Below are 15,512 nucleotides of genomic sequence, written 5' to 3'. Positions count from 1 at the left end.
TGCTTCATATTTTCTCAAGTTATGTCATTAGCTGCATACATGTCCCTGATAGTAATTTTCCTAGTGGATTTTTCTTCGTAATGTAATACATGCACTTCTTTGTCCCTATTAATGTTATTCAACCTAAGAATACTTTTGCGAACACTGCTACATCAAGGTTTTTAAATTAGAATTTGCCTGGCATGTCTTTTTCTATCTCTTTATTTTCTACATTTTAGTTTTTTAGTTTTAACTATTTTTAATATGTTTGATTTTAATTGTCTTCCCAGTAGTACACTGGTCAGCTGGTGAGGTATTTATGTGATTAGATTAGATGAGAGGTGATTAACTTATGATATTATCCAGTAACCCAGCCTGGACCATCAGCAAATGATATTTCATTTGGAGGCTGTCTCCAGGAAATAATCTCTCTAAGCCCTAGAATGTCTTCATTTAAAATCAAGATTTTGTTTTTATATTCTCACTCATCAAAACATCAAAGAAAGCGCTAGTTTTTTATATTAGAAAATGTGTCATTTTCAGGTTAAAAATTTAAAGTAGATTTCATTATTTATGTTACTTTATTTTAAAATGTAATTTCTGACATGTGGACATTGGTTTTTTTCACATTCCTATTTAAAAGCCACCAAGAAACATTTTTAAGCAAAATGTTCACATTTTGTGGGCTAATAACTTGGTAAATGAGAGTTTAGTAGAATTGGAGAGAGTGATTCAATTGGAAGAGATGGAGAGAGTTGGGTTAGAGTTCTGATTGGATTAGGGCTGATTTAATTAGGATTTTGATGGTACACATAAAGCCTGATCTCATATGATTTTTTCATTTACAGATTCTCGCCCGAAAGAAAGCCTTATTTCTGGGTCTTAGCATATCTTCATTGGAAATTGGGATTTCAGACTAATATAAGTTACTTTTTTTCCTTTAAAATATAAAATAGATTAAGGCAATAACTTTTTACAACAGAACACAATTTTTTCCTCTTAAAACTAGTTCATCCATTCATTCATCCATTCATTCTTTCTTTTATTCACTCATATGGAAACTGTTTATTGGGTAGCTATTGGTGCCAGGCATTGTTTTAATGCTTGGCCTATATTACTGAGCAAAACAAAGATCTCTGCCCTTTTAGAACTTATATTCTACATTGGAGAAGTAGAGATAGAGACAATAAATGTAACATAACTAAATTATATAGGGTCATGGAAGATGATACATGCCATGTAATTACATATAATATAATTTTAAAAGATAAAAAGAAGAAAGCAGGGGAAGGGAGATACGGAGTACAGAATGTTAGGGGACAGAGAGGGAGAACAGTTGCAATTTTAAGTAGAGATGCCCAAAGTTCGTTGGCCTCCATTTGAACAAAGACTTGAATAAGACAGGGAAGAATAGCCTTGGCAGAGAAAATAGCTAGTGTGAGGGCCCTGAAGCAGGAGCAGCTGTGTGTGTGTCCAAGCAACAATAGGAAGGAGGTAGCCATGAAAAGCATGAGCAAGTGATGAGGTCAAAGAGGTAGGGGAAAGGGTAGACCATAGAAAACTCTGGAAACCATTGTGAACACCCTGGCTTTTACTGTGAGGGTAATGGGGGACCAATGCCCTCTGCCGTCTGACTGGATCCCCTTTTCTCTCAATCCCATCCAACTATGTTATTAATTTTTTTAATTGTTGCCAATCTGATGCTGTAATGTGATAATCCATTTTTAGTTTAGTTTCATTTTCCTCATTAGAAGGTTGAGTGTCTTTCATATTTATTGACTATTGTCTATTTGAAATTGCTTTTTCTGAATGGCCTGCTTATATCTTTTGTCCATTTTTTAATTGGGTAATTTGTGATTTTTATATTATGTGTATCATTAGCAGTAGCAGTAATCCTTTATATGTTACAGGCATTACAAAATTTATTTGCTAATCTAGCATTTTATTGATTTGTTTTTGGCATCTTCTGCTATAAAATTAATTGTTGGATAGATGAATTTTTAAAAGTATTTCTCTTAAAGCTCTTAAGGTGTTCTGCTTTGATTGAAAGGTCTTTCCAAATTCTAGGTTCTATAAATAGTTTCTTAAATTTTCTTCTTAGGTTTTTATGGTTTCTATTTTCCCTTTTAGGTGTTGATTTTGTTTAAGCTTTAAACTGGAATTCCTATGTTACTCCTGCCATAAGAATAGTAAGTTTTGCAATCAAGGGCCAAACTACATCCCTTTCACATTTAATTAAATGCTACCTTTGGCATATTAAAATGAAAGAGCTTTTTTAAGGTTAAGATATACTATACCATGTCGAAAAGCTGATAAAAATGATCTGAAAGGGATGGCCTCATAGATCATAAGAAAGAGAAAATATATAGCAAAATGCCAGTCACTAAGAAACCTGGAGGAATTAGGACCCAGAGCACAAGGGAGAGTGTGGGTCACCTCATCTCCAGTAACACGTGGGAATCTGAGGATACAGGAATAGCCAAAGGCAGCTCGACAGCTCTGCGGAAAAGAGGAGATGAGAAGTCCTTGTTTAAGAGCTTCTGTTTTCTCAGAGAACTGAGAAGATCTACTGCCAGGAAAGAGAATGCAGAGGGAAAAGGAGGTGAAAGAGGCATGTGGACTTGAAGAAAGGGGAATGTGGGAAATTATATTATTGCAGAGAGGGAAAATAAACAATCAGGAGAGCACAAGAGGACTGGCAGGCAGAATTAAGGGCCAAACTAGATTTTGTGGTAACAGGTTTAACATAAGAATTCTTAGGAGGTTATATGATTTTTGCCAGCTAGGTTAACTGATTGGATGAATTTCAAGATTTTAGTAAACTTAAGTTTCTTTTTCTTAATACTTTCAAACCATTTAAGTCAAAAGCTTTAGTTTCATTTTCTTATTAGCACTTTCAGACCATTTAAGTCAAAAGCTTTTAATTTTGTGGATTGACTATATTGAATATTGGTGTTAATGAAATTATAGGGTGGTTATTTATCACCACTGGCAACCAAAAGATTGGGTTAGTGGGCTGGGAGTTAAATCAACGAAGTGATTCACTCCGGGCTAATGAGGACAGTTGGAACATAAAAACTGTGGGTATCTCCTATAATTGTGTTACCATGTTGCCATTGTTACTTCATTCCTCTACTTCATAGTGCATCATCCATTCATTCATTCATTCATTCAACAAATACTTACTCAGCACCTATTATGTGCCAGGCACTGTTCTATATGCAGAGGATACACCCAGTGAACAAGAGAGACAAGGTTCCTGCTTTCCTGGAACTTATGTTCTAATATAGGAAGATAGACAATAATAATAAAAATAATATTAATAATAATAATAATAGCTAACATTTATTTAGCAAGTACTATTTGCTGAGACAGTTCTAAGCACTTTACAAGTATTAATTCACTTAATCCTTAGAGTAGTATTATAACTTAGGGACTAGAATTATGCCCATTTTACACATGAGGAAACTGAGGGCACAGAAAGGGAAAATGACTTGCCTAAGGTTACAGAGCTAGGAAACGGCAGAACTGGAATTTAAAACAAAAATGGGCAGGCTGAATATCCTTTTCTCTTAATGACCTTCCTGTGCTGTCTCCTGAGAGACATGGAAATAAAAAATGAATAGAATAGATTCTGGTAATGTTTAGTGGTATGAAAAATGAAACAGGGTGATGTGATGGTGTACAAACACAAGTGTAGGAGGGGTGGGGGTAGGAAAACCTCACTGTGATACCTGAGACATGAAGGATGGTGATACAGTTATCTTGGGGCACAGGCAACAGAGAAAAGCTAGTGCAAAGGCCCTAAAATAGAAGGAATCTTGCCCTGCTTTCTAAAACAGAAATGCCCACTTGGCTGTGTCTAGAGCTTAGTGCGTAAGCGAGTGACTGATTGGAAGTGAAGTCTGGAAGGTAGGCAGGAGCCAGACTCCGTGGGGTCTCAGGTCACATTAAGAAATGTGATTTTTATTCTAAGTGCAGTGAAATTGTACACAGGATAGTAATACCATTTGATTAATTTTAAAAGATCACTCTCTTGGCTATATGCAACACTGACTGTAGGATAAAAGATGGCGCAGGAAGATATAATAGGAAGCAATTACAATCTAGGTAGGAGATGGTGTTGGCAAGGACAAGGGTAGTGGCAGTAGAATAAAATTTCGGGTAAGTTTTAAAAGTAGAATTGTTAAGAGCTGTAAATGAACCATATGTGAAGAGTGAAAGAAAAGGAATTTAAGTAGGCACTCCGGGATTTTGGTTTGAGTAACTAGCACGATGATAGAGTATTTTAGTGAGGCGTGTTAAGACTGGAGAAGGGATACGTTCGGTAAGAAAAATCAAGATTTTCATCTTGAACTCTATGACTGAAAGGACTTTTTCTGCTTTTATTTCTTCATTAAAAAGTTGCAAAGAATTTAGGGGTAAGAAAGCATTTAAATATTCAATTTTGTGAGTTGCTTACATTTTAAACTAAGTTGGGGAAGTTGAATTTTCATTTGTTTAACAAATATTAATTGAGCAGCTACTATATGTCAAGGTCTATGTGATGAGATACTAAGATGAGCTAAACAACCAAGATCTCTATTCTCAGAATTTTTTTTTATGGAAGGGAGGAGAGACGACTGGTGGGTTTTTGGGTTTTCTACTTTTCGTTGTCTTATTAAAACTTAACACTTAAGTAGCCATCTTAATAATTACATCTTGTGCTCCTGGTAGTTGGGCCCACCGTTCTAAACGCTCTCGTAAATACTGACATCTCCCCTCCCACTAAAACTAACGTTTTTTAAATAAGAAATTTTAGCAAACATTACGAATACAACCTTTGCTTTGAAGTGTTAATATTTTTGCAGGAATGGTACCTTTGTAAAGATCGTGGTTGCCCCGTACATATTTGTTCTTTCTTCATATCCAATTAAATGAAAACACTAGTTTTTCCGAAGCCCAACTCTCTAGGTTTGTTGGTTCTAGCTCAGGAGAAAGGATGGAAGCAGGAGTCGTTGGATTTAAACAGTTTGGTGTAATCCTTTTCCACGCTCTCTCCCGCTAGCCAGGGACGTGGTGTCGGCTACCCGGGGCTTTCCGTCCACGCAGTACCGGAATGAAGGAGTCTGGGAGGGGGTCGGGGACGGAAAAGACGGAAGAGACATTAAGTAATTGGTTCTTGAAGGTATAAAATGAGGTTTAGGGTCTACTCTAAGGAACTGATTTCAAACGCCCGCCCCCTGGGCCGTTTCGGCCCCGCCCCTTAGTGCCGTTACGCCGACTTCCACTTCGGCCACTGCGGATTGGTCGTTGCTTCCGCCCCCGAAGCGCTTGGATTTTGCTTCCGGGTCGTAGGCGCTAGCCCTGGGCGCAGAGGTTTCTGGGAGCCAAGAGGCGTAATGGCGTCTGTATGATCTTCGGAGCCTGCTGCATCGGACCTCGGCCAGTGTGAGCGGCAGGAGGATAGGAGATTATCTTTCCTATTGCGGTGGGACGGGAAAGGGCAGTTGGGGTCGGAGTCGGCGGCAGAGTGTAGAGCGCGGGCGGTGGAGGCCCTGGAGCAGCGGGCTAGGGGCGGAACCGAGTGCCTGTCAGGCGCGTCCGGAGTTCTTGGGCCCGCCGAGGAGATCGCAGCGTAAAGGCAGCTCGCCTACTGCGTAAAGCGAACCCCAGGTCCTCCCTTCACTACCCCTCGCACCGCTGCAGTGCTGGACACAGGTGAAGAGGCAGCGAGTTTCTGGTTATAGCCAAAGACTAGCTCACGGGAGGCCGGAGTGATAATTCCTTTGGTGTGTGGGAAGGGGCGGCCTCCCCAGCGCCAGATAACCCTGTTTTCTTCTTTGTATACATGTCTCTACCCTTTTTGAAAATTGAGACAATTAGCACCCCCAAAAAATCCTCCCAATTCGCCCACCCTCCCCACACACTTGCTTTTCCGACACTAACAGGGTTTTTGTGACTGCATCTGCTACACAGTATTCTTGTGACTGCTCCAAGCAGAAAGTAACTTAAGGAATGGGTCCCAGATTTTTGGCATCAGAATCCTCTGGGGGTGAGGTTCTTGTTTTTTTTTTGAACAGTCCTTAAATTATAACCCACAAACGATCTGATTTATAGTATGATGCTTGTTGTAGGAGAAAATTAGCTCAACAAACCGTTAAGATTTTTTTTCTATGTAACTGTCATTGAAGTTTAACACACTTTTCTCTGGGACATTTAGTAACTTTGTCAGTGATATTTTTTGTTTGTTTTTAGCTTTTGTTTCTACTAGCCTATTTGCTATTGTGTGAAGTTTAGATAAAATGCAAACTTTACAGAGTCTGGTAGAGTAAGGTTAAGTTGGAAATTTTTAAAACTCAGTCATGGCAGTACTGTATTTTACAAGGATTTTGACATGTCAAGTGTCATAATTCTTATAATCTATGAGGAATATCTCCATTCCACAGATGACAGAAAGTTAAGCCAGGTGACTTGTTCAAGCCCATATAGTCAGAAGGAGAATAGGGATGCAAATTCAGATCTTCATGACAGAATTTTTTGTACTAAGACGAGCCTGAGAAGCCATATTCCTTGTACAGCCTAAGCCTCATAATTTGTGTTCTTGAAAACTTTTGTTTAAGAAGATTAAGCAGGTTTTGGGGAATGAGTTTTGGAACTTATTTTAGCAGTATGGATATTAATACTCTATAAAATGTTTGCAATGTTGGAAATAACTTGATTATATTTTTCTTCAAAGCATAAAAGATGACAACAGCAGCCAGGCCAACCTTTGAACCTGCAAGAGGTGGAAGGGGAAAAGGAGAAGGTGATTTGAGCCAACTTTCAAAGCAGTATTCAAGCAGAGACCTACCCTCTCATACAAAGATAAAATACAGGTAATTAAGACTTTCTTTTTTTGTTGTTCACAAAAGACCAAATCTGTTAAATGGCATGGTCATGATACAGTAGTCTGTTTGAGTTATGTCACTTATCTATTTTCATAGGAATAGAATGCAATAGGATATTTAATACTAAAATTTTGCTGTGATTTTAAAATGCAAAATTCCTACTAACCGGGAATTTTCATATGTAGATAGAACAATAAATAATAGAAATAATAATGCCTCAGAGAGATTATACACTATCAGCACCAGTCAATATATTAAAAGTATTACTGTTAAGTTCTGAGTTGATATAATACTAATAAAAATTAAAGACATTTTAATCACTGTAAAGCCTTATTATAGGAAAATATGTGATTGAATTTGGACTTCTTGAAATATTGGGAACGTCACAAGAGTGGCTGTTAGTAACCTTCAGATTAGATTATGATCTTGTCTACTTCCCTTTTTTCTGCTCGAAGGACAAAGTCTCATTCCTGAATTGTCTTCCATTGCTACAGTGTGTGTGTGTGTGTGTGTGTGTGTAACATTTTTGCCCTCGTTTGTTTCTACTTTAGACAGACTACTCAGGATGCCCCTGAAGAGGTTCGTAACCGTGACTTCAGGAGAGAGTTGGAAGAAAGAGAGAGAGCTGCCGCAAGAGAGAAAAATAGGGATCGTCCAACCCGAGGTACCAACACTATCCAAGACATTTGTCTCATAAAATTATGTTGTTGATAGTTTTTCTTTATGTAGCAATTGGAAAATGTTAACCCTTTGTTTACTTTTACAGATTGATGTGAACTGTAATACTTTCTTAGATCATTAGAGATAATAATAACAAATACTTACCAAAGGCTTACTTGCCCAGGCACTGTGGTTGTGAGTTCACTGTGGATAATGCCTTTAATGTGGGCTCCTTGTGCCCACAGGTCCCTAAAACATTTTAAGAAAGGAAGTATTTGTTTTATTAAGTTAAATGATTTTTGTTTCCCCCCAGAACATACAACCTCCTCTTCAGTGTCAAAAAAGCCACGATTAGACCAGATTCCTGCCGCCAACCTTGATGCAGATGACCCTCTAACAGATGTATGTTTTGTTTTCTCCTTTCATCTCTAATAATTGATTTACCATGTTTTTCTAAAATATTTGTTATGTCTTTGCTTTAAGAAGTGACATATATTTATGTTTACTTACCGTTATTCAAATATAACCCTGACCTCAGTGCTAAACTTTATAGTTGATTTTTAAACCAAAAGTATTATTTTGTGAGACTTTAAGAACAAGTTTGATCTCTAGAGAATCAAATATGGAAGGAATCTGTTAAACGATATGCTTTCCCCCAAAATAATGTCCTGTACTAAACTACTGCACTACTGCTGTGTTACACACTTCTACAGGGCACCCTTCATACTGGGCTTCCTAGAAGCAGTGCCCTCTAGAGTTGTACCTGGAGGCCTTTCCATATTAGATATGTCCCCTTCTATAAGTGCAATTCACTTAATGGTTCCCTCTGTGCTTGGGGAGGAAAGTAATCTAAGCAGAAGGTTTTTAAGGATTAGCACATCAGTTAATGTTAAAATTCTGTGGGACCCTAGAGCCTATAATCAATTTGCAGTTTTCTACATACAGGACAGTGAAAAACCTGAGTGGCATCCAATGAGTAATATCTAACTATGTATACATATCAGCAGTTAATTCTAGAGTTAATTGATGGAGTTACTCATAATAGTTAAAACAAGAAACCTAATTTCAACTGAAATTTAATGATTATTCATTTGAAATTATTTTCTTCTGAGAATTTAGCACACTTTTGCACTTTTGATTATCTTTGCTGCTAGCTTAAAGTTCTGAGCTACATAAAATTGTTTTGATTTTCTTAGGGTGATAAATTGTACATATGTACTGCGTTTTGGTAGTGTATATTTTGCCTCCAATCTTCTGGGCTGTCACTGTTCTTTTAGGAGGAAGATGAAGATTTTGAAGAAGAAAGTGATGATGATGATACTGCAGCTCTTCTTGCAGAACTGGAAAAAATTAAAAAAGAAAGAGCTGAAGAGCAGGCCAGGAAGGTAAAACCAAAGTATTAAATATTTACATCTATCTTCTCACATATACTAAGGTAGAAATTTTTTTGAATATAAGTAATATCTTCTTACATTAGAAATCTCCCTTACCATGTCTAAATATAGCACTTGTAGATCTATAAATCTGATTATTTTTATGACATCCTAGGTATCCTGGTTATGTAAGAAATTCTTTTCAAATAGTTCAGATACACTGAGTAATATTCACAAGCTTGCTATTCATTTACTTGTTTATTCATTTGTTCAACATTTAGTCGATATCTGTTAATTGACAGGAGAATCAAAGATGATCAAGATATAGTTGTGGTCTACAAAGATTATCTCTCTGCTTGTCTACTGCCTAGGTACTATTAAGGCAATCAGTCAGTAGATATTATATAACCTAGGTCAAGCTACCTAACTTCTCTGAGCCCCCACAGTCTCTCTGTTTACACAATATGAGGAAAAAATATAAAACTCAAAGACAGTTAAAATTCTGAATAAATTACCCAGAGTGATAATAAGAGGTGAAACTGAGGAGGCAAGTGCAAGTCAGAGCATTAGAGGTTTGCAAAACAATGCTGAGGCAGTCTAGATTTTTTCTAAAGGACATGAGCTGGTTGATTTCAGCAGGAGATTGATAAAATTGGATATGCATCTTAGAAAGATTACTCTGGCAAAATATGGAGGATGGATTGGAAAAAAACAGTTAGGAGGCTGTTCCAGTAATCCTCCCAATTAAGAGACTCTTAGCTTGTATGATAAGAGTTGGAATTGAGGTAAGTAATTAGATGCCGATAAAGCTGATTATCAAGGAGGTCAAAGTGGGAAGGGGAGCAGGAAAAAATAAAAAAGGAGGTTGAGTTGACAGATAAAGTGACTGATTGATTGTAGCAGCAGAGAGGACCCTCACTTTCTAGGTAAATGTTGGTGCCATCAATACAAGGAATGCAAAAGAATTGCCATATTTAGGCAGAGAGAAGAGGTAGTTGATGAGTTCTGTTTTGAACATGTTAAATTTGACACATTGTGAGACATTCAGGTAGGGATGTCTGCCCCTGTTTTCAACCAGAGCAGCACAGCTTTTTTATAGATTTCTGTGAAAAATTTTATTTGAGGCAAGAATTGTTCTGTGTTTAAAAAAGAAAGTAACAAAATATACTACATGGTCAATACCAGGAATCTAGGGAAGTAGACTTCATGTGAATCAGGAGGGCCAGGGAAGAATTCAGAAAAGAGCTAGAGTTTGGGATAGACTTTGAAGATTTAGAATTCAGATTGGAAGAAGAAAAGCATTTCAAAATACAATTCTCATCAAAGTTTTGTATAAGAGAACATAATTCCTGTAATAGCTTATAGTTTTTACATCTAGTTTTTAAAAGTCAAAGAATTATAAAAACATTCCCAATCCCACTTGCATACCACTAGAGGGCAATTGTTCCAAATTTTTTTAGCTTGCCTGATAGTTCTGGACACATAAAGAGATGAGCAATTCAAATGCTTTTGGTTGACCTGAGGGAGGATAAACATTTTAGACAGAAGGCCTTGCAGTTTTGTGAGTTTCATCTAATATCTGTATTAAAATGTGTTGATATTTCTTGCAGTTGAATGATAGTTTTGTTTCTTTTATCCCTGTTTCCCTTTCTATTGGCTGGTTTTTGCCATGTCCCAAATTTAAGATTTTCAAACCATTTAGCCCTTGTCAGGGGTCAGCACTCTTTCTGTAAAGGGCCAGGTAGTAAATATTTTAGGCTGGCTGGTCGTGGAGCCTCTATCGCACCTACTCACCTCCACTGTTATAGCATAAAAACACCCACAGAGTACATAAATGAACGAGTGTGGCAATGTTCCAATAAAATATTTACAAAAACAGGTAGTTAGGATTTGACCTACATGCCATCTGATGACTAGTCTATATTATGAAACATAGTATACCTGCTGTTTGAATATAGAAAGAGTTTATGCCTTTTTTTCCAGTGCTGTGTGTGCAATCATTCAGTAACTCCAAGGAAATAATATTCCAAACATAAAATGTCCATAACCTTTATATGTCATATACATTATAAGTTTGGATATATTGTATATTTAAGCTCCTATTTTTCTAGTATTTCAGAGAAATATCTTTTCCCTTTAAGCATCAGTATAATCTGTTACAAATAAATATATAGCTTTTAGAAAGCCACCTGTTCTGTGATGGATAGTTCCTGATTTTATTTAAGTTCTGACCAGTGATGTAAAGGAATTTTCCTATTTCCTTACAAGTTAGATCTTCTTACCTCCCATTTTCATTTTTATTTTTCTTCATAAAAATGAAATTCATTGTTTACATTTGAATATTGAAATGAAGTATCAGTAACCTATATGAAAAATTAGGTTATTAAAATAGTAACTTTTTTTTAAATGACTTCCACACCATCTGTTTTTCCTTGATCTCTTAAGTCATCAATTTCTGTCATCCCCAAAACACAGCAAAATGGGATTTATATTTGGCTTAAGATAACATGTTAACAGGTAGATGTAGAAGTGATAGCTAAGGATTTTAGACATTTTATATTCCACATTCTGAGAAGGAAACTCAGGGTGATTTGACTTTGAAGAAGTTGATGCTAAAATAAAAGTGAAGAAAGACTGTGTTATAACTGATAAAGGATGGGAGGTATAAAAATAGAAACTGAGGCTGGGCACGGTGGCTCACGCCTGTAATCTCAGCACTTTGGGAGGCTGAGGTGAACGGATCACAAGGTCAGGAGTTTGAGACCAGCCTGGCCAACTTGGTGAAATTACGTCTCTACTAAAAATACAAAAATTAGCCAGGCATGATGGCGCATGCTGGAGGCTGAGGCAGGAGAATCCCTTGAACCTGGGAGGTGAAAGTTGCAGTGAGCTGAGATCATGCCGTTGCACTCCAGCCTGGGCAACAGAGTGAGACTCCATCTCAAAAAAAAAAAAAAGAAACTCAATAAGTCAATAAAAACAAAATAGATCAACCTCAGGTAAATTAGTAGAAATTCATGTTAACTGGTACATGGTAGTTTGTCCTATTTTAGGAGTTACTTCTTCATTAATAACTTGTCACCAAACCTAGAGATGCAAGTTTACATTATTAGTAATTCAAAATAAGATTAAATTTAATCACAGTTAGGTATGACCCTTTAAAGTTGAGGTAATAGTTTTGCTAAATGTGTCTTTTTGATATTCAATATGTTCTTAAATTATTAGACTATGCTTATTGATATATGCTTAAAATTTAAAGCAATTAATTTTACATGTACTTCAAGAAAGAAAATAGATTTAAATATGAATCTGTAGCATTTTGCAGTTGGAAGAGACTAATTACTGTATGATACCAACCATGAAATAATTTAAAATAAAAATGCCAAATTATTTTATTTTGATGAGGAAGACTTTTCTAGTATGCCTCGAAAACCAAAGAAAAAAAAAAAAAGAAAAGCCTGCGTTGATGCTTTTCTTGCTGTAAAATCCTAATGATCAGTTTTTTTTTTAGTGAGCTAATATAAAAAAAATTGAACCCAGAGTTAAAATAAGTAAATGTTAATCTTCCTTTATCATTCACAGGAACAAGAACAAAAAGCTGAAGAAGAGAGGATTCGTATGGAAAACATTCTAAGCGGAAACCCTCTCCTTAATCTCACTGGCCCGTCCCAGCCTCAGGCCAACTTCAAAGTTAAAAGAAGGTACTATACAGTAACGGAGTAATGGAGAGAGAGAGAGAGAGAGTGTGTGTGTGTGTGTGTGTGTGTGTGTGTGTGTGTGTGTGTGTGTGTATGTGTATACACACAGGCATGCAGATTATAAGTTGGATAGCAAGGTGCATTATATAAACTTCTAAAAGTCCACTGTTCACTGATACTCTTCTCTGTTCAATTAGGAATAATGGAAGAAGCTAAATGAAAGAAAATAAACTTATTTTCAATAGATAGTTGCATTAACCAGCTGTGTACTAGATGATGAGGTAAGCACTAGGGACAGAGTAATAAACTGAGGCCCTTACATTTTAGGTGTGCATATCAAGGGTCCTCAAGACGGCCTCTCAAATTCAGACACTCACTAGAAGAACTCAGGAGACTTGTGTAGTTATATGCTTGGCTAAGGTAATAAAGACACATAGCTAGATTATAAAGGGAAAACACACACACACAGAATAGAGGAATCCATGTGCAGGTTTCACTATGCTCTGTCCCTTCCATGAGTGGTCACACAGTACATTGTTTCCCCCAGCAATGACAGTGCAGCAACGTGTGCAGTGCTTCTGCCCAGGGAAGCCCATTAAAGATCCCGTGCCCAACGTTTTTACTGGGGGTGGCTAGTCATGTACGCAGCTTTTGCTTAGAACATACCAAATCCAGACTTCTAAAAGGATAGTAGGTGTTCGGCATAAACCACATTATTTGTAAATTGTAGGCACAGTGACAGTGGGAAGATTTCTTAGATCCAAGTTTTCAAAGGCCAGCCAGGGGCCAACCTTGCAAGCAGGCATGTCTAAGGATTGTAGTCCTAGGCCTGCTTTTTAAATTCTTTCTGTACAGTGTGTGTGTGTTTGGAGGGGTAAAAAAGGAGGGCTGAAAAGGGAGAAAATATAAATTGTAAATACTGTAAATCCTTCAGATGGTGATACGTAAAATAAAACAGAAAAGCTTACAGGAAATGCTGAGGGAGGAAGATTGGTTGTTATTTTATACACATTTGTCAAGGAACCACAGTGCTTAACTTTTAAACCGTATTCGTTATTTTTCACCACCTCTACTGCTATTATCTGCCATCTGGAGTGATGCAGTACTGCTGACCGCTTTCCCCTCTGTAGTGATGCAGTACCGCTACCTGCCTTCCCCTCGAGTGATACAGAACCACTACCTGCCCTCCCCTCTGGAGTGATGCAGTACTGCTGGCTGCTGTCCCCTCTGGAGTGGTGCAGTACTGCTGATACAGTTCTGGAATTAGTCCAAGCTGGAGATAGTAGATTTGGAAGTTATGAGCTCAGATAAACTTTTTAAAGTCTTAAGACAGGATGAAATCACCTAGGGAAGGGTATAGCTAGAGAGGAGAAGTCAGAACTGAGCATGATATGTTTAGAGGTTAGGTAGATTATTAGTTACCAGTACCTGTTCTAATCATCTGCCCAACCTCTAAACATTATACAGGTGCCTGATAAATATTGATTGAATTAATTTTGAATGAAAAAGTCTAGGCTAACAAGGAGCAGCCAGTTGGGAAGAACTGGCTAGAGAATATCACCTAGGAGTGATACTGAGGAGGAGAACTGAAAGAAGTGAAACAAAGTGTTTCAGGAGGAGAGGAGTCGATCATCGAGGACAAATACTAATGTCAGGAAAGAGCATTTTGGTGTTGGGAAGGAGGGACAAAAAGCCTGTTTGGAGTCGAGGAAAGACTGGATACAGAAAAAACTGTACTGATTATATACAAAAATAAAGCTATATAGTTTGTTCTTTTGCCTTTTTTGAATGCAAATAGAATTGGAGATAGAAACATGTCTTATATCCCAGTCATATTGATCAGCTCAGCTTGTTATGCTTCTGTGTACTGCATCAGTGATGACTTTACTGCACTGTTTTCCAAAGGTGCCCACGTTTGTTGCTCATTGTGCACTTTCCCACATTTGTTCCCATGTGCAGTTTCTCCTGACATATAAGCGCATGCACACATAAACACTCACATTATATGGGCTTGTGTTTTATATGTATTTGTAAGGGTATCTATATTATGTATATGGGCCTGTGTTTTATATGCTAGGTGATGTTCTGAAATCATGCTCTTTATTTTCTATAACACATGTATTTTATAAGTTACTTATGGGTGTTTTTTTTTCATGCTTATACATTATGGAATCCAACCAGAGTTCTGCCCTGAGCTCTTCAGCTGGTACTTCTCCTTGGTTAATGTACATGTGGGCCATATCTGAGCCTTAATTATTATACCCCAATGATACCTTCTCCTTTTGTTGGCCTATAATGTGAATATTACAGTAGATGATTACTAAACAGTAACTGATAAAAGAGGAATATCTACAATCCTCAAAACCACATAATCTAAACTACATTAAATTGATTGGCTACTATCATCTACAGATGCCTGTACTAATATTAGGGTAGTCCTAGGTGCTGCTTCTTTCTGTTAGACCTAAGAACATTAAATATTTATGCAATTAAAATGTATGTATTTCTGTTTTTTAACTCAAAAGTTTATTTTACTGGAGAAGTAATGTTTTACATGTTCTAAGTAGGAATTGCCATTCTTGCTATAAGAAAGCAAGATTATGTATTAAGGATGACATTATTCTTTTGAGTGTAATTTCTGCATCAGATGATACACATGTTCAGCATCTTTCTGTGTAACTGACTAAGCCTTGCAGTGCATGTAGTAGTCTTGTCTCCTGATACAAACATTTTCAGACATGCTGTTTGCTTTTTCTTCCTCAGGTGGGATGATGATGTTGTCTTCAAGAACTGTGCAAAAGGTGTAGATGACCAGAAGAAAGACAAAAGATTTGTAAATGACACACTGCGATCTGAATTTCACAAAAAGTTCATGGAAAAATATATTAAGTAGTACAGTTTTATGTGCTTAATTAAAGACTGTAAAACATAAA

At 37.0% G+C, this 15,512-nt stretch overlaps 2 protein-coding genes across 6 annotated transcripts in view; one reads left to right on the top strand and one right to left on the bottom strand.

The window, feature by feature from the left end:
• KDM4D (lysine demethylase 4D) overlaps positions 1–5,279 on the bottom strand; it is a 25,772-nt gene extending 20,493 nt beyond the window's left edge. For both annotated transcript variants that reach the window (XM_055283324.2, XM_055283323.2), the window contains exons 1-2: positions 4,839–5,279; positions 3,166–3,260 (exon numbers count right to left, since the gene is read on the bottom strand). The gene's annotated coding sequence lies outside the window, so the exon portion shown is untranslated. The remainder of the gene's footprint in view (positions 1–3,165; positions 3,261–4,838) is intronic.
• Positions 5,265–15,512, top strand: CWC15 (CWC15 spliceosome associated protein homolog). Of its 4 annotated transcripts, none has more exons than XM_055283325.2 (7): positions 5,265–5,409; positions 6,698–6,836; positions 7,400–7,512; positions 7,822–7,910; positions 8,786–8,893; positions 12,464–12,582; positions 15,343–15,512. In XM_055283325.2, the coding sequence occupies exons 2-7, from the start codon at positions 6,706–6,708 to the stop codon at positions 15,470–15,472; spliced, it is 690 nt and encodes a 229-aa protein (XP_055139300.1). In that variant the 5' UTR covers positions 5,265–5,409; positions 6,698–6,705; the 3' UTR covers positions 15,473–15,512. The 4 variants fall into 4 exon arrangements, with proteins under 4 accessions (XP_055139300.1, XP_055139302.1, XP_055139301.1 ...); XM_055283327.2 differs by having other exon boundaries at positions 5,300–5,679; XM_055283326.2 differs by lacking the exon at positions 5,265–5,409 and adding an exon at positions 5,732–5,750.

Source organism: Symphalangus syndactylus, chromosome 6 (assembly GCF_028878055.3).
Source record: "Symphalangus syndactylus isolate Jambi chromosome 6, NHGRI_mSymSyn1-v2.1_pri, whole genome shotgun sequence".
In the NCBI taxonomy this organism is placed as follows: Eukaryota; Metazoa; Chordata; class Mammalia; order Primates; family Hylobatidae; genus Symphalangus; species Symphalangus syndactylus.
The sequence above is the reverse complement of the archived record's forward strand: the minus strand, read 5'-3'. Positions and strand labels throughout refer to the sequence as shown.

Excerpts from the sequence above, each read along its gene's own strand:
- CWC15 (XM_055283325.2), top strand. The coding sequence starts at position 6,706 with ATGACAACAGCAGCCAGGCCAACCTTTGAACCTGCAAGAGGTGGAAGG. Across the intron at positions 6,837-7,399 it reads CATACAAAGATAAAATACAG|ACAGACTACTCAGGATGCCC; the intron begins GTAATTAAGACT and ends TTTCTACTTTAG. Across the intron at positions 12,583-15,342 it reads AACTTCAAAGTTAAAAGAAG|GTGGGATGATGATGTTGTCT; the intron begins GTACTATACAGT and ends TTTCTTCCTCAG.